The 25,519-nt window shown below is 36.2% G+C and overlaps 2 protein-coding genes and 1 non-coding gene across 4 annotated transcripts; 1 reads left to right on the forward strand and 2 right to left on the reverse strand.

Moving 5' to 3' along the window:
• TRNAR-ACG (transfer RNA arginine (anticodon ACG)) lies at positions 1-73 on the forward strand. Its single transcript has one exon. It is a non-coding gene; the product is annotated as a tRNA-Arg (tRNA).
• Positions 74-6,931: 6,858 nt separating this feature from the next.
• Positions 6,932-9,121, reverse strand: LOC126625695 (uncharacterized). The gene is made up of 4 exons (XM_050294750.1): positions 8,957-9,121; positions 8,402-8,581; positions 8,217-8,283; positions 6,932-7,713 (listed from the first exon to the last, which is right to left on the reverse strand). Exons 2-4 carry the CDS (start codon positions 8,539-8,541, stop codon positions 7,432-7,434), a joined length of 489 nt encoding a protein of 162 aa, XP_050150707.1. The 5' UTR covers positions 8,542-8,581; positions 8,957-9,121; the 3' UTR covers positions 6,932-7,431.
• A 4,500-nt stretch (positions 9,122-13,621) lies between these two features.
• LOC126625692 (uncharacterized) lies at positions 13,622-17,021 on the reverse strand. Of its 2 annotated transcripts, none has more exons than XM_050294748.1 (6): positions 16,766-17,021; positions 16,200-16,648; positions 15,732-16,079; positions 15,246-15,620; positions 14,860-15,074; positions 13,622-14,556 (listed from the first exon to the last, which is right to left on the reverse strand). In XM_050294748.1, the coding sequence occupies exons 1-6, from the start codon at positions 16,909-16,911 to the stop codon at positions 14,308-14,310; spliced, it is 1,782 nt and encodes a 593-aa protein (XP_050150705.1). In that variant the 5' UTR covers positions 16,912-17,021; the 3' UTR covers positions 13,622-14,307. The 2 variants fall into 2 exon arrangements, with proteins under 2 accessions (XP_050150705.1, XP_050150704.1); XM_050294747.1 differs by having other exon boundaries at positions 14,860-15,080; positions 16,766-17,020.
• Between the last annotated feature and the right edge of the window lie 8,498 nt (positions 17,022-25,519).

The raw sequence follows: 25,519 nt of genomic DNA on the forward strand, positions 1-25,519 counted from the left end.
GACTCTGTGGCCCAATGGATAAGGCGCTGGTCTACGAAACCAGAGATTCTGGGTTCGATCCCCAGCAGAGTCGTGTTGTTGTTTTTGTTTTTTCATGAATTATGAAATCATTATAATCATTAAATGTTCTAGAACAAGTTTTGCTCTGTACCCCAATGGTTAAGGCACTGGTATGCGAAACCGGGCTCCGGTTCGATTCACAGTTGGCAGAGTCGATATGATTTTTTAAAATTTTTCCTATTTAAATTATTTTTAAAAAGATTGCATCATATATCCTGTTTCAGTCATTACGTCATGTAAGTCTCTCCAGACCATACAACTGCTCGGCGAGCACATGCAAATGGTTCAAAGTTAACACATTAGAAAAACTATGAAATAGATAAACTGAATAAGTGAAATACATATAAGTTTAAAGACAAATATTGTAATGTTGGTTTTTTTTTTTTCATTTGAATCAAAAAGCTTGCTTTCATGTCTTAATTTCAAAGGTTGAATCTTTTCTTCCTGAAACATAAATGTCAGTTTAGCCAAAATAGTCTTTGAAATTGACATAACTCCTCAATTTGTCCTTGAGGTTTGAAATCGATAGAACTGGTCCTTGATGTTTGAAATCGATAGAACTGGTCCCTGAGTTTGTCCATTATCCATCATTTTCATCCTTCTATGCAAAATATCTGTTAAATAAGAATTGTTAGGGTCCAAAGATGTCACATGTAAACCCAATCAAGTAGGCCCGATTGTTGTAAAACCCCGAGTCAAGTCTAAACACATGTCAAGGTATGAAATCGAGAAGGGAAAACATTCACAATCATGCCATGCCATTAATATATGATAAACGAACCAGAAGTTTATATAATCACGCAACGCCATGCAAATCCCTACACATTCATCATGCCATGTTATATTTCGCTAATTACCATTCACACTAAAATATGCCCAATCCATATGTCTGGGGCTTGCCAAGTGAATCATGGTGTGGATGTTTACGGAAGTTTGTCAGGCATACACAAAGTCAAGATTATGGAAGACTTTGGGCTGCTTAGGAGCCCAAAGATCCAAACCCACAATCCTTGAAGTCTACGTAAGTGAGTTTGAGAGAGAACAAACCTAGTTCCCTTTTTTCCCTAGCTAGACAACTAAGCTAGTTAGAAAAGAGTCAGACTCAAGGCCTTAAAAATCATGTGAAAGCCCAATAGAGCCTGCATTTAATGAAAAGAGAGGCAGATTTTCCCTTCCTAGTTCACGTAGAAGAACAATGAACGAAAGTCATGAAACGTGTTACTAGAATTAATGCACGTGGAAGTTGACCTAGGAAATAAGCGCTCTGGAAAGAGAGCCCGATGTAGTCTTCACAAAAGCATTGGTGTTCATCTGTCTTAAACCAAATGGGAAAAGCATTGGTGTTCATCTGTCTTAAACCAAATGGGAAGGTCAGAGTTATGCTGGGAGAAATGGGAGGGAAGACTTAGTTATAACTAGAGCTTTTCTAGGAAGCCTCAAAAGGGAACCATTCACCTACAAAAGAGAGGTCAGAGGTTTTGAATAGAGGAAGACATAATATTAGAGAGAGGGAGATTCAAGGTTATACTGCACCAAGCAAGGGAAATAGCTCTCTAAGTGCAAATAGTCTTGAATATCTAAGAGGATCACCTTCATGCAACCTTAGTAGTTTCTTTAAGCTTCCTTCAATGGGAGCCTTCTTAGAACCCTAGGAAACCCAAATCACCCAACTAAACACATCATGCAATCATGCAAAGTTCTCTCGCACGCTAAACTGGTAAACTTCTAGATTCACCTCACTCATGCAAATTATTATTTGCCTAATCATGTTATCTTTGAGTCATTAATCCAACCGGGATATTTCCTAAGACATGCTAATTCTTTCGAAATATTTTGGGACTTGGTACCAAAACGAACCAGGGGAATAAAAAGGGTACTTGCAAGCCCAAGTCTAGCTCGGCTTAAAAATCCCTTAACAATGAAAAAAGATAAAAATACCCTCAATTTAATAAACAATGTGCCAAAGTAATTTGACAAAAATTGAGGGTATTTTTGTCATTTATAGCTTATTTAATGAAGGTCATTTCCGAAATGAGCAAAATGATTGACGGTGGACAAACTCAGAGACCAATTCTATCGATTTTAAATATCATGGACCAAAGTGAGGAGTTAGGCCAATCTCAATGACTATTTTTGGCTAAAAAGCCATGTACTGCAGCCCAGTAAATGCATGTTCAAGTTGGGAAGCATCGAACGAAATCAATCGTGTTTAATTGCAAGAAATTGGTGGTTCAAAATTCAATCTTTTAAGAGGTTTTAAGATATTTTTATATGTCTTCATGAATTTACAATTTTTTTCTTTTATCTGATAAATTGTTATGTCATGGTTTGTGTAGTGTAGTTTATGACTTGGGTTATGAAACACCAATAATGTTACAAAAATTACACCTTAAGAGACCAATAATCCAACTTAGATATAAAATTTAAAACAAATAATATAATTAGTCTCCCAACTTAATTATATATACAAAATGTATCATTGAAATCCAAAATGAAAAAGAAATGAAACAAAGTTTAATCAGGGAACATGACAATGTGTTGTGTCCCCTCATTGTGTATTTTTAATCAGATCCCTAAGCTGTTGAAGAAGTTGATCGGTTGAGCAATGTTCTTCTTTTGCTTAAAACAGTACAAATACACTCCAAATCGAAAAATTGTGTACTTGTGATGCCAAAAAAGCATATGATCTTTTGAGAACTCGTTCTTAATATCTTAGCAGCGTATTATTGGTGTTTATTTGTTTAAGTTCAATAGCGTGTCAAATGCATGTTCGTTTTGTCCCATGAATGCAGGCAAGGGACATCAGGAACATTACTTGCATTACAAGTTCCGCTACTTAGGTTGGTGCAAAAGGCATGGATCTCCTTCCCAGCAATTGTCGATGTGATTTTAATCTGGTGCAAATTAATGTTGGCACAACCTGGATTCTCCGAGCAATCAAACTTGATCACTTCTTCGGTTGCAAAAGTTCCATGAAAACCCTTGCATGTCACATCGCTCATTCACTGTCGAAGTCAGCAAATTTTTTCAAAAATGATGACTTCGTTAATACAACTAATTTGTTTGAGTTAAAAATCATTTTATTGGAATTAGCATAAGAGCAATCTACTAACCTTATTCCATGACCTAGTCCACAACTAATTTTGGTGATATTGATAGAGGTTAATTTGGTCCACAACTTTTATTTAAATGTGTAACTTAAATGTGCACTTTTGATGTGCACCTGGACTTAACATTTTATGTAAGTAGAATATGTTGACTAGTTCATGGCCGGCCAAGCCCACGTGAGTCGGGTTGTGATGGATCGACCCGTTTGACACCTTTAAAGCAACCTAATCATCTAGAATCCAAATAGTCATGTATTCACCACAAACGAACGGGTTTTATTTAGGTACACAATCTTATCCTATGAAGGTTTTCAATGTACCCGATCTGATCAGATTAAAAACTTTACCCTTTTTGCCTTTTCACTTTATATATGGAGATATCCCCCCTCCCTATATAGGGAAAACATACGCTAATTGCAAACCATAGTCTCTCATAATTAAAAAAAGTTGCAATAGTGTAACTGTGCTATGTAAGTTAATATCCGTGATTAGGGCGCATTGCACAAATTTTATCCTTCACAAGTGCGTAGGCCAGCGTTTGCTACTAGACATTTCAACCACTGAAACTCATGTGTGTACAAAACTAGGGAAATGGATTCTCTCTGGATCATTTCCACCAAATTCACCAAGTTAACAAATTCGAACCCTTGAAATTTGATCCAATGACTAAAGTTATTATAACTTTTAAAGGAAGCTCACGTTTTTAGTTGTTGGATCAAATTTTAAAGGTCTGGATTCGTTGACTTGGTAAATTTGATGGAAAGAATCCGAAAATGATTCCTTTTCCAAAACTAGGAGCCTAGGGATTTGACTAGTCACCCTTTGGAGTTGGCCCATTCAAAAGTGCAAATCCCTGATAGCAATCCCCCACGCCAACACCAAGTCAGCCAAAGCCAGGCAGGCTAAACTGGTAAACTTTTAGCTTCCACACCACACTTCACTTAAGCAAGTTATTATTTGCTTAATCATGCTATCTTTAAGTCATTGATCCAACCGGGATATTTCCTAAGACGCTATAATTCTTTCGAGATATTTCGAGACTTGGTACGAAAGCGAACCAAGGGAATGAAAAGGGTACTTGCAAGCCCAAGTCTAGCTTGGCTTAAAAATCCCCTAACAATGACAAAAATGACAAAAATGACCTCAATTTAATAAACAATGTGCCGAAGTAATTTGACAAAAATCGAGGGTATTTTTGTCATTTACAGCTTATTTAATGGAGGTTATTTCTGGAATGACCAAAATAATTGACGGTGGACAAACTCAGAGACCAATTTTATCGATTTTAAATCTTATAGACCAAGGTGAGGAGTTATGCCAATCTCAAGGACTATTTTTTGCTAAAAAGCCATGTATTGCAGCCCAGTAAATGCATCTTCAAGCTGGGAAACATCGAACGAAATCAATCGTGTTTAATTGCAAGAAATTGGTGGTTCAAAATTCAATCTTTTAAGAGGTTTAAGAGATTTTTATATGTCTTCATGAATTTACAATTTTTTTTTCTTTTATCTGATAAATTTTTCTGTCATGATTTGTGCAGTGTAGTTTATGACTAGGGTTATGAAACACCAATAATGTTACAAAAATTACACCTTAAGATACCAATAATCCAACATAGATATAAAATTTAAAACCAATAATATAATTAGTCTCCCAACTTAATTATATATACAAAATGTAACATTGAAATCCAAAACGAAAAAGAAATGAAACAAAGTTTAATCAGGGAAACATGACAATGTGTTGTGTCCCCTCATTGTGTATTTTTAATCAGATCCCTAAGCTGTTGAAGAAGTTGATCGGTTGAGCAATGTTCTTCTTTTGCTTAAAACAGTACAAATACACTTCAAATCGAAAAATAGTGTACTTGTGATGCCAAAAAAAATCTGATCTTTTGAGAACTCGTTCTTAATATCTTAGCAGCGTATTATTGGTGTTTATTTGTTTAAGTTCAATAGCGTGTCAAACATATGTTTGTTTTGTCCCATGAATGCAGGCAAGGGACACCAGGAACATTACTTGCATTACAAGTTCCGCTACTTAGGTTGTTGCAAGAGGCACGGATCTCCTTCCCAACAATTGCCGATGTGATTTTAATCTGGTGCAGATTAATGTTGGCACAACTTGGATTCTCTGAGCAATCAAACTTGATCGCTTCTTCGGTTGCAGAAGTTCCATGAAAACCATTGTATGTCACATCGCTCACACTCACTGTCGAAGTCAGCAAATTTTTTCAAAAATGATGACTTCGTTAATACAACTAATTTTGGTGATATTGATAAAGGTTAATTTGGTCCACAACTTTTATTTAAATGTGTAACTTAAATGTGCACTTTTGATGTGCACTTGGACTTAACATTTTATGTAAGTAGAATATGTTGACTAGTTCATGGCCGGCCAAGCCCACGTGAGTCGGGTTGTGATGGGTCGACCCGTTTGACACCTTTAAAGCAACCTAATCATCTAGAATCCAAATAGTCATGTATCCTCCACAAACGAACGGGTTATATTTAGGTACACAATCTTATCTTATGAAGGTTTTCAATGTACCCGATCTGATCATATTAAAAACTTTACCCTTTTGCCTTTTCACTTTATATATGTAGATATCCCCCCTCCCTATATAGGGAAAACATAAACTAATTGCAAACCATAGTCTCTCATAATTAAAAAGAGTTGCAACAATGTAACTGTGCTATGTAAGTTAATATCCGTGATTAGGGCGCATTGCATTTATTTTATCCTTCACAAGTGCGTAGGCCAGCGTTTGCTACCAGACATTTCAACCACTAAAACTCCTGTGTGTACAAAACTAGGGAAATGGATTCTCTCTGGATCATTTCCACCAAATTCACCAAGTTAACAAATTCGAACCCTTGAAATTTGATCCAATGACTAAAGTTATTATAACTTTTAAAGAAAACTCACGTTTTTAATTGTTGGATCAAATTTTAAAGGTCTGGATTCGTTGACCTGGTAAATTTGATGGAAATAATTTGAAAATGATTCCTTTTCCAAAACTAGGAGCCCAAGGATTTGACTAGTCACCCTTTGGAGTTGGCCCATTCAAAAGTGCAAATCCCTAATAGCAATCCTCCACGCCAACACCAAGTCAGCCAAAGCCAGGCAGGCCAAACAAAAACAAACAAACAAAAGAGGCCAATCCTACCACATGTTCCGCGATGCTTCCAAAGACAGAAACCCCAGTACCCCACACTTGTCCCTCAAACCTTTCTCCCACCCACCTTCCCAATCCTCCTTTTTCTACAAAACAACTTGGAAATCTGATTTGATTAAGATCTCAACTTAATTTAGATTAATAGGTGGTCATAAGACCACCAATTCTCAATTATGTTACTTGTTTTACTCAACTACGGATCCATCAATTTATTTGAAACTTTCTCTCTTGTCGTATCACATTCTATTTTACGATATTTGAGACGTCATACTTATGATTGTAGGATCAAAATATCATGTGATTTTAATGAAAAAAATTTCGCTACGTCAGCACGCTATTGTGTGAGAAAGTTATAACATTTAATAACAACACAATGACATCTCAAGAAGTTCTAAGGATGCAAATGTGACAATATTCTAAACCCATTGCAATTATTGTTCGAGAAAATTAAAACATGTGTCAATGTGCGAATGACTTGTCACAATTCTACAATGACATCCACATACTTCTCGGAAAAAAAAAATTCAGAAGATTCAATTGTGACAATATTCCAAGTCAATCATAAATCGTGCAATAACACAACAAATTCCAAATAGATCCAATCCTCATTTCCTCCAAAATACAATTACAAAGGGATTATGAGAATCCAAACAAAGTCTTTAGTAGAAGATTACATACTTGTCCCATGAAACCTCCTCCCCCAATGTCATAAAACCATCTCCTAATAGAGATGGCCACTTCTATGAAGGAAACCAAAACAAACTTCTATCCACATAGAGAGAGAGAGAGAGATAGACTTTACGCCTCCCACTTTCTCTCCTCTTCCCTTTTATTCCTCTTAATTTACATATACATCTTTTGAGTTTACACAAAAAGACTCACCATAAATTAAACATATTAAGATCAACTCACTTGACTTGTATATACAAAAATTACACTCTCCATCTCAAAGACCCCCCAAAAAACATTAATCTTCTTCCTCCTCCTCTTGATATTTTTCCCAAAGCACAAAGCCCTCTACTTTTCTCACAAAACTCTGCTTCTTCCAAAACAGAGAGGGCTCTGTTCCACACCCTAACTCTGTGTCTAAGCTACAGCAGAGATGCTGCAGTTCCTGCGGTCCCTGCTAAGACAATCAAACCCTTCGATCCGCACTGCAACTGGCCTGTCCCCAGACTTCATCCGGACACAGCCACCGTTGCACGATGACAACATAGGCTGTGCCGGCAAAAATGGAGCCATATTGCCGCTGTTACCGAAATGCTCATCTTGGATTACAGGGTTTGATGCCCTGCTCGGCGGCGACCCGCAGAAAAAAGGCGGCGATGAAGCCGATTGCTTATTACCGAATCTATCTTCACAATTCCCCTGTTTTCATAAATTAACCACAAAACAGGAGAAAATAATTAGTCTTTGTTCTTGGAATTTTTTCATAAGTGGAAGAGTGAGCTAAAACATGACAACAAAATTAAAAATAAACGAATTCATGCCAATAAAAACAAATTTGAAAACCCCAAATTAGAAAATATAAAACGAAAACATGAAATGATTTAGGCCTGTCCCTGCCTCTACAAAACCGTCAAACCACGGTTTATTTATGTCCCTTGATTCGAGTGGATGCATCGACGAAAAGGGGTGTCCAGAAATCATTTTCTCTGAATATTAGCTAAAAAATCATCCCACGAATATTAGCACAACAAGTTTAAAGAACTTTAACGAAAAGTTATCATGTTTACTTTAACGAAAAATCATATTTTTACATTAAAAAGTAAGATCTGATATTATTCCCTTTACTATTTATTCTGTCATTTTCGTTAAAGCTCAAAATTTTCAAATCCGTTTTACTGTAAATTTAAGGGGAAGAGAGGAACCTTGGCGAGAATAATATCCAGAATCTCAGACCCAGCTTCAGAATCTCGAATCTCCGATTGGTTGTGACTGTTGCAGCAGCAGCAACAAAAATCAAACACACAAAAAATAACAACCTTTGACTCTTACCTACGAATTAAAACCTTAAAAGAACATAGAAGTGTGAGAAGATAAAAAAGGTACGTACTTGAAGTATCTGAAGGGTCTGATGTTGTCGTTGAAGGAAGGATTTAGAAGGCTGAAACGACGTGGTTTTGGGCACACAACTGAATCCATCCCCTCGCAGCCTGCCGTGGCGTTCTGCTCGTAACCGCACCTGCTCATCATCTTTGCTTCTTCTGTTGGGTGATATCACCAACAACCAAGCCTGCACACCCACACCCAGATTTCATTTCATCAAATCAACCCCAAAAATTAAAAAACACATACTTTTGCATGAAGATTTCATATAAAATATATTTTTTTGTTGGGGGGGGGGGGGAGTGATTTTCGTACACCTTGTTTATTAAAATTTCAGGCCTTTTTGAATGAATTCAATCAAAAGAGAATCACGAGACGGAAATAAACAGAGATGTGTGAAAGACGTTAAATATAACAAAGCATGAAAAATAAAACAACCCCAGAAGGATAAAAAGATGCGAAATTAAGACTTGTTCTTCATGATTTACATATAATTTGCAGATCTGTTGGTAGGAAAGTTGCAGAAAACCCAGGAATAAAAAAACAGGGAGGAACTAAGAACCTTGAGCTGCAGCCACAGGAGGCCCCTCAGGGAGGAGGAGATTTGAGGGGAAGACGAGAAAGGGTCTGCAAAACAGAGATTTTCCGGGGCGTCTGAGAGGGAGAGGGAGAGAGAGGGAGACAAGGGGTGGGGGCTGAGTATTTATGATTCAAAGAAGCAGGGGACAGAGAGAGAGGAAACAGAGGATGATCTAGATTGTGGACCGTTGGATGAGGTTTGAGATTGGTGTTGGAGGAGCCCGATTTGGTCCACGTGGTCGGGATCTCCAGCCAATAATACTAGAAAATAAATAAATAAATAATAATATTACCGTTTTAGCACGAGCCTACGAAGGAAAATATCTAAATTTTTTCATTTATTTATGGTACGGTTGATTGATTCCAATTTCCAATTGACCAATGACCCTTGAGCCTTTGCAAGTGCAATGCACGGAAAGAGAGTCTCTCCGGATTTTTACCATTAAAGTCATCGAATCAAGTGATTCGAATCTTTGAAATTTCATTTAATATGATAAAAATTATTATAGTTTTTAATAAATCAAAATAAGTGAACCGTTGGATGAAATTTTAAAGATTCGAATCATTTGATCTGGTGGTCTTAGTCGAAAAAATCCAAAAAGGATCTCTTTCCGCAATGACAATCCAACTATTTTAATTTTTAATTTTCTGGTAAACGAAGAGAAGGATTAGGATTAAGGACAATCAAATCTTTATCTAATTCTTAAATTTGAAGTCATGCAGATTTTTTTCTTACTTGATAAGAACACGTTGACATGGACAATCAACCAAAATAAGAAGATAAACGTCTCCGTAGGATTTGAGCTTCCGTTTTTATTTTGAAGATCTGTGAAGATTAAAATGCATATTAGTCATAAAATTAATGTGCCTAATATTAATTTAGATTTAAATATTAGAAAAATCAATGAAAATGGCTTGAAAATTTTGAGTTTTAACGAAAATAACAAAATAAAAGGTAAAGTGAATAGTACCAGAATTGATTTTTTAGTATAAAAATATGGTTTTTCGTTAAAATGAATAATACAGAGTGATTTTTGTAAAAATTTCCTTAAATATTTGACAACTTAATAAATTAATATAAGAAAATGAGTTTTTTAATAGTACAAAGGCACAGAGTATGAACAACTAATTAGATGATGCAGTGAATCTTTAAAAAAGGCAAGAAATTCCAATAAAGTTGTCTTATTAGATCATCTTTTACATATGATCAACTTAGAATCATGTGATATCAAAATACATAGAAGTTTCAAATTTTATAAAACATGTTATAACAATGACATGTCGTAATCACTATTTTTTTCTTAAAGTGTTGCTACGCCCAATAGGCCGAATGCAATTCGATGAGTCATGAACGTGCCACAAATTAAACGAACGTGGTATGAGTATGTTCGTACTTTTGCCAAACTTGAATTTAAAATAAGAAAACTAATGAAAATGGTTTGAAAATTTTGAGTTTTAACGATAATAAAAAAATAAATGGTAGAGTGAATAATATTGTTGATGCACAAAACCGAAGGTCTTGGAACAACGTAAATCCGACCATAAATTTGCAAAAAATGTAAATAACACAAGATGTATCGTGGCTCACCCCAAGGTTTGGGCTACGTCCACACTAATTTCTCTGAGAGTATTTGTGAGAGAGAGAGTGTGAGAGCTTTGCTCTAGATATGAGAGATTTAAGGTTTGTGAGGGTGAAGATGCCCTTTTATAGAATAAGGGCTCCTCCACTAATTACATATTTGCCAATTCTTTTATTACGTAATTACATTTGAGTCATCCGAGTATTTATACGAGGTCTAAATACAGATGCCCTAGGTATGGTATAAACAAGTATCAAGATTGACTTTTTAGTGTAAAAATATGATTTTTCGTTAAAGTAAACAGTACCATTAGCTTTTCGTTAAAGTTTATATTTAAAAACTATAGCCAAAGATTAAAGAAGCATGTCAAATTTTGAAGATAAAAAGAGGGGATGAAAAAAACATGGCAGATGAACGTTAATTAAATTCCAGTGGAGCAAGGGTTGCAGAAAGGCTAATTGCAAGGAAGCTTCAATAATTCGAATCCAAGGTGGAAAGGACAGACATGTTTGTAAACACAGAATGGAAGTGGGAACCACAACTCCATTCCCTTTCCCTTTCTGTTCGATTCCTCCACATGCCACTGCCTTGGGATGCTCACATTGGTAAACAATGTTGGGAGAAAGATTTACATTTAGGGAACTTTAACGAAAAGCTCCCGGTACTGTTTACTTTAACAAAAAACCACATTTTTACACTAAAAAGTCAATTGTGGTACTATTCATTTTACCCTTTATTTTGTCCTTATCGTTAAAACTCAAAGTTTTCAAGCCCTTTTCATTAGTTTTCCTTTACATTTACTTGACACAGATGTATTGTTATCGGTGACGTGCTGTGTTAATAACATAAAATATATGTAACTTTTGTTTATATGGTATTGTTTTATTTTTACGGAATGTTATGTAATTGTGTACTCGTGCTATATATGTTATTTTTTTGAAATAAAGGTTTAGTTGTAGAATTAACTCTCATGAATGACCTATGTATGTTGTTCTATTTGAGGGAAAAGTTTAGTCGTACAATCAACTTTGATGAATGATGAACTTATTACTATCAAGATATTTTTTTATAAATGAGAAATTTTAAAGCCAATTCTTGTGAATATCAAATTTGAAATAATATTTTAATTACAAGTATAAAATATCGTTGTATATCATATACTTGTATTAAATTTTGGTGGCCATAGTCCAAATTTCCAATCCAATGGAATTCATGGAGATTAATACACACATATATATGGCCCCAACCATTAGGTCCATTACCAACCAATTTCAATTGGTCCTATCATATGTGTATACGGTTCATTCACCACTCATTCTCAATGCTAGAATCATATAGTGTATATCCGATTATACCGTATATTAAAACGATTTTGTTTCCTTTTGTTTTTTTTTTTTTGCCGAGATTTTGTTTCCTTTTGTGCACTATTAGATAAAGGGAACTTTAACGAAAAGCACCCGGTACTGTTCACTTTAACGAAAAACCACATTTTTACACTAAAAAGTCAATCCTGGTACTATTCACTTTACCCTTTATTTTGTCCTTATCATTAAAACTCAAAGTTTTCAAGCCTTTTTCATTAGTTTTCCTTTAGATAGTGTAAAAGTGACCCTTTACCACAGTAGTGGAAATGTGTTGTGCCCTTACATGACGATATGAATTCGAACCTTATCGGTAACTAATTTAACATCTAACTTATTAACGCTATCACTCGACTCAAAAGATAATAGATAGTGAAGTGCTCACTAACTTGCTATTTATATTGAGAAGTAATTTCAATATATATTTTTCTTCTTCTGCACGTTGATGTTTATTCTGATCATCAATTCTTCATATATTTCAATTGAATGACCAGAATAATACAACAGTGTACAACTACGTGTGATAAAAGTATTGTGCGGAATTCACTTCCCCTATTCCTTAGAGCAACTAACTATTAGTCTAGTAATATACAAATCTCTGAGCTCTCCTTAATGTATATCTACATATATAAAGTGAAAAGGCAAAAAGGGTAAAGTTTTCAATATCCTTTCAATGGCCTCACTTTAATTGGTGGGTGGTTAATTATTCTTTCTTTGTTTCTGAATTTTTAATTAAAATATATAATTATATCTAAAGCAGAAATAAAACTTAATTTTTAATCTAGGCGTGGAAGGAGGCTAGTTAGTGAAATGAATAGCTTGTATTAAAAAAATAATAACTTTCTGATAAGAAAAATAATAATTTGGTCATTATTTTCATAATTATTTAAGGGCCTGATAGGCCCGTACAATGTCTTGGGTAGGCTTAAGACCGGCCCACTAAACTAGGTTAAGGGCCTGATAGGCCACGGGTAATAGGTCTTGCGTTTGAACTTTGATCTTCTGCGCAAGTTTTACTTCTGTGTTTCAGAAGACTGAGAGGAAGATGGTGTGGCCAGGGACAACAATGGCAACCAATAGTCTAGTAAGTCGTTTCTCAACCTTTTGTTGTTATTTTTATGATTTCAATCTTCTGAAATATATGCGTAAATGATACGAGCCATATAGAGGGATTGGAATTCCCAAACCCTAGTATATATTAGACTGTTAGTTAGCAAACAAAAGAATTATTGATTATATTTATATGATGAGAAACGTTAAGATGACTCTCTTAAAGTGGAACTCTGTCACTTCATAGTTTAACGTCAATTTTATTGCCAACATTATAACAAAAAATATGGGCTGGCAGCCCATGGAGAGTCCCATTTTTAAAAGAGTCTCCTTAGTATTTCTCTTTATATGATATATTAAGGAGAGTGATAGGATTGTTGGCACAAATTTGCAATTATATTATTGTTGCGTATGAATTACAATTAAGTATCAGTTACAATTGACGACAAGTGCACAAGACTAACCAGTAACCCCAATAGTTCGGATTGTAAATTGATTAAGGAACACATTAATGTTTTGATGGTTCAATGACAAAATTTTCTTATACACTCTGAAATACTATAGAATTTTGAATAGTTAATTATCGGTCAAGTATACAATAATTAAAATCTACAAAGAGCTATACAATTTTCAGCAAATGATATGTGACATTTGACATTTGAAATTATGTGACAGTTTCAAATTCCCATGCAATAACTGAGTACAAAATTAATATATTTCCTTTCCAATGACCATGATTTCCCAACTACAATAGTCAATAGGTCATCACCTTTAAAAAAGTCATGAAATCCAGATGCAGAAATCTTTAAAGATGGTGATATATCAGACTTTATTTCATTTTTCATTCCCCACCTAAGTGGGTCCTAAACCCTAAATTAACCACATATAAATGATATAACCCTAATCCCTTGAGTGTACCATGTGCTACCTTTTTATTCCACTGCATCTGCATCATGTGTTTGAAGCAGCCTTGTTATTCTTCCTCTTTAGTTTTCTCCTCTTTTGATTCAGCTCATAAGCCTCATATCCCAGCTTGTAGATAAACCCTAATTTTTTTTAAAAAAAAGCTAAAGCTAAAGTAACCCTTGTCTCTCTCTCTCTCTTGATGTTCCTTGCTTTGTTCTCTCTCTCTCTCTCTCTCTCTAAACATTATTTCATGGATTCGAAATCTCCAAAATCCATGTCACCTTCTTGTCCTACCTCAGTAATATAATATTATATATTATAGTAGTTTTTACAAAAGGGTACCTGGGTAGGATATTCACTCATTCTCTGTGCAGTCATGCATGCACATTCATGTCACAATGTCTAGTCATCAAAGCAACACAATAGTGGTACGTGGGTCATTGTGCTGGGAAGAAAAGTGGGGAGGAATCTCTTTGGTATTTTCTCCCATCCAGAATTCGCACTTTGCTCATCTTTGCTTCGCACCAATGCAATTGTTCTGCATTTAGGTCGGTCATTCTCAAAACCCTAGATACCAGTTTTAGGTCAATCAGACCCATCAGTATCTCCATCTCTTCCTGCACCTTCAACCTTCGCTTTCTCAGGCATTTGTGGGAACGTCGAAGATCTTTGATTTTCATCTTCTTCTGCTCATGAAATTGGGAGAGGTAAGAATATATCCGGAAAATGTTTATACATGACGTATGTTTTTTAACTTAAAGAACGGACGCGCATTGATATTGCTAAAAATGTATCAACCACATGTTTGTACGCTTTGTTACAACAGTGATATTAGTGACTTGACATTACTAATAACATATCGACAATCAATTCTTTAATAAAGGATGGACTTCCGTTATGGACTATAATTTGGTATAGTAAAAATAAATGAAAACATAACATAATTAAGCAATTGACACACACACACACACACATATATATGAACTTACTTTTTGATTAACTTTCTTCATCAGATGGAGAAGAGTGGGATCAACTGAACCTTTTCGTTTTCGTTTGAACATGGATGCTAATTTCTGGCAGGGTTTTTCCTTATCAGTCTTGAGAAAATCCATGAACGTTCGGATTCCGTCTTCCATTATCATTAAAAATGCAGCTGACGAAATTTTTGAGCCAAAACCTTCATCCTTTTGATGGTCATCATCTTCTGAAACTTATGACATAAAATTCATGCATTAGTTAATTAACTTTGTTTGATCCCTAGACCTTTTGCATTCTTTGATACAATTTAAAAAATCATATCACGTAACATTCAAATTGTTAAAGAAAAAGGGTATGAATTAAAAGAAGTTAAAGTACAATTCTTCTGCAGATGTACCTCGATATTCTGGCACTTGAAGTAACTTTGGTGCCAAAAGCCTCATCCTAGCATAAATCTCTGGCCTCCTGCCTTGCTCATAAGGCTCATTCTCTACATATCTTTGTAGAAGCACTTGAAATTGCTGAAATTTCTGTGCTAATTCGCCAGGAACGCCGGGATCAAACTCATGGCGTGATGCCCTTTTTTGCTCAAAATTCTTGTAGTTCCAATTAAGTGCTTCCCATGTTAAGCAAATTTGTGCAACATAAGCAGCCTCCAGCTCATGATAAGGGTTGTGACGTACATCAGGCAGCCTTTTTGTTGCCGTAGAGATTCTATGAACAATCCTTTCCGAAATTGATCTTGGACAGACTTGAATAGACTTAAGTGATTCTAAAAACAAAAATATAGCATATATAATATCAGCTTAAGATATTAATAAAAGAAATCATTACAAAAAGGGAGAAAATATAGCTAGATAATAAAAAAATTAAATTAAATTACCTGTTTCATGGAGCTTTTGGGCACTAATTCTGTCTAGGAACATCATTTCTTCATCATACTTTTGGAAGACTGTGTAAGACTCCCATTTGGGGCAGCTTCGCCGGGACGAGGAAGAAAAAGGATCTTCAGTGGCAGAATCCCTGCAATTAATTGAGCTTCTCCAATCAGAAGAGCTCTTAGAAGTTGATCCAACAGTTGAGTCCTCAAAAATTTCATCCTCTTTATTGTCTTGAACTTGGAACTTCTTGTTCTTCAATTGTGATGGCCCGAAAACCACAAAATTTTCGTCACTGGATAAATGCGTCTGATCTGCCCTATTGATTTCAGTATTATGTTCATCACAATTACCTGTATGATCAAATAACATAAGCAAATGTCAGGCTGCAAATAGTACAAGTATTAGAAGTAAATCATGTGACTAGCTAGCTAAGTGTAACAAACTTTAGTGCTTGAAATAATGGGACATACCGTCACCATTTTTGTCACTTTTATGTAGCTCTATAGTTATCGGAGATGTGGGCCACACTCGATCCTTCGCAACAGAATTGAGAACTGAAACTGTATCTTTCACGGGGATTTCCTCCGCACCTTGATCGTCATGTTCAGATTCTGAACCTTGTGATGACTCATGCAAAGATTCATCGGGGCGGTCTTCAATTATTAAGCTCTCCCGTGCGCTAATGAATTGGTCTTCGGAAAAACTTTTTTGATGATGATGCTGAAGGTTATTGTTAGGCAAAAACATCAGTGATTCGCCGCCGTGAATGATGTCAGCCACCAGATCATGATCATTTATGGTACTGCAGTATTGGTGACCAGGAACATGAAACTGCCTTTGTTCGTTGTCTTCTTCTTCCTCCTGCTCCTCCTCTTCTTCTTCGTCCGAAAACACATAGTCTTCGTATCCATTCTGGTTTCTGCAATCCAACAAATAAATGCATACAAAAGGGTGAAGATTAAGTAAATTAAAGAAGTAAAACACAAAAGTGAGCATGCAGTTAAGAACTTAAAACATAAGGATATATAATTAAGACCTTGGGAAAATAGGGTTGCTGCCGACAAAGTAGAAGAGTTTGAAAAGAAAAGTGGAGGAGAGGTAGAGGAAGAGGAGGAGGAGGTGGAAGGAGGAGGAGGTGTTGTAGAAGAGCCTAACTAGTGCTTCCTCAGCTGAACATGGCATTTTCTCCTCCGAAAAATGAGTTTGTATGGAGCCTCTAGTGTCTCTCCTTCACAAAGCACAATGGCAAAGTGGGAGTATTACTCCTTGAAAAAAGTTAAAGCGTGTGCTTTGGTTTGCTTTCATAAATACTCTCTCTCTTGTTGGTCGAAATAGTTTTTTTTCACCAAGAAATGTTTCGTGTCCTCCAATATTGCAAGTGCCAATCTACCTTATATATGTTTCCTATTATTAATTGGATATTTATAAATAAGCCACTTAAATCGTCTATTTTGTAGTGAAAGAACACGTATAACACTATTTTGAAGAAAAAAAACTTTTAAACTTAACTGTTGCAACTGACATTAATATAGGTAAGAGATAATTTTCTATAATTTGATTCTTTAAAGGTTTCTACCACCAACAGTTATTTTAAATATTTCACTAACTTCTTCTTCTTCTTCTTTTTTTGTTTTTTTAGGTAAAAGATATTGCACAGTCTTGATTAAATTGCTTATGAAAATAGTTCTTTTGCATGTGCTCACATTGTGTGAAACAAATCGTGAGAATCATTTCTAATGCAGTATCTTTGTATTAAAAGAACATAAACCTTGTATTTTAGTTTGTATTTGAAGTAAAAGAACTCCTTTTCCTTTTCTTTTTATTGCTAGAATTAAAGTAGAAAATCCTATTCTACAAGAAAGGGGCCTATGCTATATCCAAATAAATAAATATAAGTATATAACTAGAAATAAAAATAAAAAGAAGAGACCAAAACCAAGCCGCACGCATTGGTAGACATGTATGCATGCCACTTTTTAAAAGAAGTATTAAGATAATATTATTTTCAAATAAAAAGAAGCTGAAATAAAAATAAACAACTTAAAGTAGATAATTAGAGGAAAAAAATTACACGACATAAGTTTCTGTACAAGGTTTTGGTCAGATAATTAGTGGAGGCTTGAAGGTATTAGTATTCTTTGCCTCCTATAATATATAAAGAACCTTTTTATAAAGCTATGAATTATGGGAGGTATTGTCAATTGAATTTGGAGCTTCTCTTTTGGAAATCTTCTTGGTTGTTTCTTCTTGTCTTTAACTTTGCCACTAAGATTTCTGCAGACATGTTTGTCGATCCAATCAGCGGTTGATTACTTGATCAGGCACGAATCAAATCACCAAATTATGAAGCACTAAACTATGATTTGTATTAATTAATTAGTTTACAATGGATTGAGCTTTTGAATACAACTTTGTATCTTTGCTTGATAAGCTTGAAAAAAAAACCCCCCAATTCTTGGTAGCCCAATAGTAAATACATTCCTGAATATAACCCACAAAAAGTCCAATATTTGCATAATTCTTTGAAGGGAAAAAAAAAAATCTTTTGGTGCCACAAATTGGATTGGATAACCCACATACCCAAAGAAATTAGAGTAAATTACTTTTTAACTCTTTCTGTATGGGTGCAATTGTAACTCATTCATCATCTTTAAAATATTTCCATCTCATATACTTACATATTATTTATTTCATACATATGTTAGTCAAAGGCTAAATAGCCAAAATGGTCCCTAAGATTTGCATCACTCATCACTTTGGTCCTTAACATTTCAAATCAATAAAAGTGGTCCCTGAGATTGTCCACCATCCATCATTTTAGTCATTCTGTTAAAAACTCCGTTAAGTGTCCCGGAGCTTTTGGCTGGAAGTTAGGGCAATTTTCAAAGCTTCATAACTCAATCGTTTCTTAACCAAATTCGACCCATAATATATCAAAATGAAGATAGGAAAGTGTAGAATAAGATTATACCTATTTGGAGCCCAATGGTTGCCAGAGATGGCAGGAAAATAGCCTCAAAGTTGACTGGTCCGAGGAGAAACTGGAAAACTCGTCGGAAACTGGGTAAACTTTAAACGTTCAGAACTTCTTCAATACTTAACAAAATCAAGTGATTCAAAAACAAAAATCATACTTCTCGACGAGATGAAGATAATGGTTCATTTTTAGATGGCTAACTCTCCGGTTTGGCTGGAAAACAGCTTCCGGCCATCTCCGGCAACTATTGGGCTTCTAAATATGTATAATCGTAGTCTACACTTTCCTATCTTCATTTTGATATATTATGGGTCGAATTTGGTTAAGAAATGATTGAGTTACGAAGTTTTGAAAATTGCCCAAACTTCCGGCCAAGAGTTCCGGATACTTAACAGAGTTTTTAACGGAGTGACCAAAATGATAGATGGTGGACAATCTCAGGGACTACTTTGATTGATTTGAAATATTAGAGACCAAAGTGATGAGTTATGCAAATCTCATGGACCATTTTGGCTATTTAGCCGTTAGTCAAATTATCGATTTGACCTTTAAATGATGACATGACAAATGTGAGGCCTATATTTTTACTCATGTGAAAGTCAAATTTGTCCACATAGATTAAAAAACAATGGTAAATTACATCTTACCACCTCAACTTTAAGTCATATAACAAACTCATATTTCATTTTATAAATATTACAATGTCATACATCAACTTACGAATCTGTTGCAATGTTAGACCTCCAATAGTCAATTCGTCAAATTGGCCATTAAACGATGATGTGGCAAATGCAAAATCCATATTTTTGATGATATGGTAGTTAATTTTTCCATGTAGATAAAAAATAAAATTATAAAATAAATAACTTAAAAAGAAAATAATTTTCTGCACGGTTGACCTCTCTTCTCACCTGAACCAACACGCTAGCGTTGTGCTTCCCCCCCATAATCCTACACCTCGAGATCAAGATAAATTCACATCCACATTCACCGAAAATAGAGAGCCGCCAAAAACCTACTCCAAATAGTTGAACTTGAACAAAATTATATCTTGTTCATCAAATTAGATGAGTAAATGTCTAGATGATGGTGGTGGTAGTAGGAAGCCAGATCGAATTGACATTCAAATGTTAAAACTAAAAATAAAAATTAAATTAGAAGTAGGAATTTTCTACAAATTGGGATTAGGGTTGTTTGAGAGTGTGAAAACTGGAAGGGAAATGGAGTTTGCAGATGAATAATTTCTTGCATAATTGACTTGATCTTGAATCATACAATGATTCATGGCTTTATACAGTAAAGGGAAGGCTACTCTAGGTAAATACATCTTGATTGTTTGCCAATTACATTACGATCCTATAATTACCCTAAATGAATAGTTAACTTATTTTCTTTCCTTTAACACCCCCCCTCAAGTTCGAGTGTAAATGTCAATAACGCCCAACTTGTGAAGATGCGTTCGAAAGATAGCTTCCCTTGTTGGCTTCGTGAATATGTCGGCAATTTGTTCTCCGGTTTGCACATATGCAGTTTTGATCTCTCCATTTTGAATTCTTTCACGTACTGTATGACAATCCAACTCAATGTGTTTGGTTTGTTCATGATATATTGGATTTGCAGCAATGTACAAGGCCGCTTGGTTATCACAGAATAGGTTTGCAGGTTCATGATGATTAACCCTCGAATCATGTAACAAATACCTTAGCCAAGTGAGTTCACATGTAGTAGCTGCCATGGATCGGTACTCCGCTTCAGCTGAGGACCTAGAAACAATAGTCTGCTTCTTACTTTTCCATGATACAAGTGCTTGTCCAAGGAATACACAGTAACCTGTGACAGATAGTCGTGTAGTTGGACAACGAGCCCAATCTACATCACAATAACCGACCAAATTTAATTGGCCATATGATGGAAAGAGTAATCCTTGACTCAGAGTTGCCTTTAAGTATTGAAGTAACTTGTGGACAGCATCGAGATGAGGCTTTCTGGGTTGTTGCATGAATTGACTAAGGGTATTAACCAAATACGTGATTTCTGGTCTTGTGATAGTAAGGTAAATCAATTTCCCAACCAACCTGCAATAACAAGTTAGGTCCTTGAGAAGGTCATCATTGTTTGGATTCAACTTTAGTTCTGGATCCATTGGAAATTTGGCAGGCTTCACACCAAGTAAACCATTATCTTCCAATATATCCAATGTATATTTTCGTTAGCCTATTGAAATCCATGCCATCGATCGTGCAACTTCAACCCTAAGGAAGTATTTCAATGGGCCAAGGTCTTTAATCCGAAAACAATTATTGAGAAATTTTTTAAGGTCACTGATTGCCTCTTCATTGTTCCCTGTGATGATCATATCATCAACGTATAATAGTATCACTGTAAATGAATTTTCATGGACCTGAGTGAGTAATGAATAGTCTGCCCGTGATTGTTGAAAGCCAATGTTTTGGATTGCAGATGAGAACTTGTGAAACCAACTTCTTGAGGCTTGCTTCAGTCCATACAAGGACTTGTTGAGTCGACAAATAACTCACTCCCTTTGTCGACGATAACCAAGTGGAGGAAGCATGTAGACCTCCTCATGGAGATCCCCATGAAGAATGGCGTTCTGGACGTCCATTTGGTGAAGGCTTCAATGGCGAATTATAGCAACCGTCAAGAGACAACGGACGGTGATGAGTTTGGCTACGGGGGTAAAATTTTCTTTATAATTAATGCATTCGCATTGAGTGAATCCTTTAGTGACGATGCGGGCTTTGTACCTTTCAACGGATTTATCAGCTTGATGTTTAATTTTGAATATCCATTTACAGCCAATCGGGTGATAGCCAGGAGGAAGAGAAACCATGGTCCAAGTGTTGCTGGCTTCAAGAGCATGAATTTCAGCATGTATAGCTTCAACCCACTGCGGGTCTTGATTGGCCTGCTCATAAGACATTGGTTCCACCAAATGGGAAATATTGTGTACAAAGTGTTGATGAGCAGAAGACAAATTAGAGTAAGAGACATACCGATGGAAGGAGTACCGCGTACCGGACGTGGCAGCGGAGATATTACCAGAAGCAAGCATAGAGGCATGGTATGCTTGATATTGTTTAAAGTGAGCGGGAGGTCCTGTGGTTCGACTAGATTGACGAAGTGGGGGTTGGGGATTAGGGAGGGTGAGCGGTGATGTTGGTGTTGTAGAGATGAGGGCGTCATTAGGTTGTGAGGGTATGGGTTAGTTGTGTGATGGGGCGAATGAATTAGTAGCGGGGTCGGGAGTCGATGAAGGTATGGGATTGGTGGTTGGAAAATCTGGGAGTGAAGAGGAATGAGGCATGATTTCAGTGGTATGGATGAGATTAAGTGGGATTGAGGAATTGGTAGGATGGATTGGGTCAATGGGTGATGGGGTAATGGTTGGTGGGTCGTGGGTAGTTTGGGATTGAGGTGATAAATGTGGTGTGATGTCATCATGAGGAAGTGGCAAAGTGGGCTCATCAGTTTGCATTTCTGGTGGTGAGGTGGAAAATGGAAAAACATGCTCATGAAAAATTACATCCTGAGATGAGAAATTTTTCTTGGTTTCGAGGTCTTAAACCTAATAGCCTTTTTGACCAAGTGGATAACCAATAAAAACACATCGTTGTGCCAGGGAATCAAATTTGTGAATGGGTATGAGATTGGTTGCATAATAGAGACACCTAAAAGTTCAAATATAAGAGTAATGAGGTGGTGTGCCATGTAATTTTTCATAGGGTGAGGTGTGCGACAACAAGGGGGTAAGAAGACGATTTATAAGGTAACAAGCTGTTTGAAGACTTTCTCCCTAGAATTTTAAAGGAAAATTTGCTTGAAAGCGAAGAGCTCACCGCACATTCTAGAGGTGATGGTGTTTGCGTTCCACAACTCCATTTTGTTGGGGTGTGTAAGGGCAAGAGTGTTGAAAAACAGTGCCACAGTCATTTAAAAATGAACGCATTGAGGTGAATTCTGCCTCATTATCAGCACGTAGGGCCTTAATGGTACAATTAAATTGGGTTTTGACCCAAGAGAAAAATGATTTCAATAAAGATTATGTCTCAGACTTAAAAGACATAAGATGAATCCATGTGAAACGAGAAAAATTGTCCACAATAGTTAAAAAATATCGTGCCCCAGAATGTGACGTAACTTTGTGAGGCCCCTAAATATCACAGTGGATTAAATCGAAATGTGAAATTGATTTTATTGAACTTAGGGAAAAAAAATAAATGAGTTTGTTTCGCTAATGGACAAATATCACAAACATGCTTGGAATCAAAAAATATTTATGGGATGGTTTTGGATAAGGCTTGGAGAGGTGCAATGGATGGATGTCCTAGGTGGTTGTGCCACAAGCTTGAGGTACGGTTGATGCTATGCGATAGGTGTGGGTTATGGCTTGGCTTGAAGTGGTATAGCCCAATATATTGCTTGCCCAGGCCAATTATCTTCCTCGTAGCCACGTCCTGTATAACACAAAAATCAGGAAAAAATATTACAATACATTCCAATCTTGAGTGAGTTTGCTAACGGATAACAAATTAACTCTAAGCTTTGGTACATGAAGTACTCTATCAAGAATCAAATCAAAGGACAATTTGACGGATCCAATTGATTTGATTTCAATTTGGCTCCCATCTGGAAATCCCACAAAATCTTGTTGTGTGTCTGATGTATTATGTGTTGGCAATGATTTTGATATATGATATGTAGCTCCACTATCCACAATCCAATATAATGTTGAATGTGAGTCATGGTGAGTAACATTACAGGTTGGTGTGATTATACATGTAGCATTGGTGAACGATTGGGTATTACCGTTTCCTTTTTAAAGCATGGCCATGATCTGATTGTATTCTTCGGTAGTGAATGTGGGTCCCTCAGTAGGCATTGTTTTAACCGGCTGAGGTTGATTTGTCTGTGCATTATGAGCTGATGGTTTCTTGGCTTTTGGCTTCACATTCTTGCCATGAAATTTGTGGCCTACTGGAAAACCATTGAGGAAAAAACAATCATCTACAAGGTGTCCTCCATCATAGTAACTGCACTTGAGCAATTTCTTTGAAGACGTCGTTCCTAAGTGGTGGTGGAACGGCTTGTCTACATCGCATGATGGTTGCTTAAATTTTCACACCGATAGGCTACTTTAACTTGTCTTTCTTGCTGAAAGACCAAGGCATGGACATTACGTGTGTCAGGAAACGAGTTCATCATTAAGATCGATCCACTAACGGTGGCGTAAGAGTCGTTTAATCCTATAAGGAACTGCATGACTCTTTCCTTTTCTTCTCGTTCAGTAAGTTGCTTTAGTCCTTCACAGGTGCAAGTGAGAGGATCGTGGTAGGAGGCTGGTTCATCCCAAAGTGCCTTTATCTTGGTGTAATAGGTAGAAACAGATTGTTGTCCTTGTCGGTGTTCGACGATTTCTTGTCGAATCTGGTAAATCCTAGAGTCATTACCTTGTGAAAACCTGTCTTTGAGATAATTCCCAACGCCAGCTGTCGTGTTGGTATAGAGAATGCTGCCAGCAATGTCCGAATGGGCTGAATTCACGATCCAAAGCAACACCATGTCATTGCATCGCTTCCAAGTATCGTATTTTACCTCTGTGAGTTTTGGGGTTGTGATGGATCCATCGATCATCCCGATCTTATTCTTTGCGCTAAGACCAATGCGCATGGTACAACTCCATTGTCTATAATTATGTCTGTCAAAAGGTTTTGAGACCAAGATGAGTCCCAAATTATCCAAGTGGTGCAAAGTGAGCGGGTCTGAGATGTCGATTGACACCTCTGTGAATTTCGTCTCACTTTCACCCATCTGGTTTTGTTTGCAACGGAATGTGTGGTTGGGTTCCTAGAGGCACCAAGATCGGTGCTCTGATACCATGTGAAAATTGTAAGGGAAGTGGAGTTTGCAAATGAATAATTTCTTGTGTAATTGACTTGATCTTGAATCATGCAATGATACATGGCTTTATACAGTAAAGGGAATGCTACTCTAGGTAAATACATCCTGATTGTTTGCCAATTACATTACGATCCTATAATTACCCTAAATGAATAGTTAACTTATTTTCTTTCCTTTAACAGAGAGGGTGGTGTGGACAAGCTCTTGATCAGGTTGGTCGTCAATGGTTTTAAGGATGGAACAGATCTATGTGATGTCAGAGACACCGTGTTGCATGGCAGCAAGGACTTTGGGGTCAGAGAGGTGAGGCATCTGAGTTAAGGATGGGGGTCTCACTGCTACAAAAGTGGCTTATTGTGTCGGTGGTTGGTGTCGGTTTTATATAATATACTAGCGGATAAGACACTTTCGACGCCCTTTTTACATGGTGTTGGAATTACTATTGGGTATAACCACATAAACTATCTATGTCGCTTATAACCAACATAGATTGTTAATGTCGCTTATAACCGACATAGCTTAATCTTTTTAAATGGTGGTGTCATATAAAAAGAAAATCGTATCGCTTTCAACCGACATAAAGTTAGTGTCGGTTAAAAAAAATCGTGTCGTTTCTACCTGACACTAATAATTATTTTTTATATATTTTAAAACCCGATGTCGGTTGTAGCCGACACTAATAATTATTTTAAAATATTTTAAAATCCGGTGTCGGCTGTAGCCAACACGTTGGTGTTCTTTATCCAATGCTCCGACAAGTCACCACAAAAAGACTTGGATTGCCAGCATGTCATTAACTCACAGCTGTTCATCGTTATAAAAAAATCATAACCATTCCCTTATTTGAAACCAATCCAATTGGCCACCCCAAAAGTACTTGGATCACCAACGTGG

Source organism: Malus sylvestris, chromosome 6 (genome assembly GCF_916048215.2).
Source record: "Malus sylvestris chromosome 6, drMalSylv7.2, whole genome shotgun sequence".
In the NCBI taxonomy this organism is placed as follows: Eukaryota; Viridiplantae; Streptophyta; class Magnoliopsida; order Rosales; family Rosaceae; genus Malus; species Malus sylvestris.

What these genes read in the sequence shown, in the direction of transcription:
- LOC126625695 (XM_050294750.1), bottom strand. Translation starts at nt 8,541, where the DNA reads ATGATGAGCAGGTGCGGTTACGAGCAGAACGCCACGGCAGGCTGCGAG. An exon ending in AGACCCTTCAGATACTTCAA is followed by an intron (nt 8,284 to 8,401) that starts GTACGTACCTTT and finishes CTGCTGCAACAG; the next exon opens with TCACAACCAATCGGAGATTC. An exon ending in TGGATATTATTCTCGCCAAG is followed by an intron (nt 7,714 to 8,216) that starts GTTCCTCTCTTC and finishes TTATGAAAACAG; the next exon opens with GGGAATTGTGAAGATAGATT.
- LOC126625692 (XM_050294747.1), bottom strand. Translation starts at nt 16,911, where the DNA reads ATGCCATGTTCAGCTGAGGAAGCACTAGTTAGGCTCTTCTACAACACC. An exon ending in TCAAGTGCCAGAATATCGAG is followed by an intron (nt 15,081 to 15,245) that starts GTACATCTGCAG and finishes TTATGTCATAAG; the next exon opens with TTTCAGAAGATGATGACCAT. An exon ending in TGAAGAAAGTTAATCAAAAA is followed by an intron (nt 14,557 to 14,859) that starts GTAAGTTCATAT and finishes TTTCATGAGCAG; the next exon opens with AAGAAGATGAAAATCAAAGA.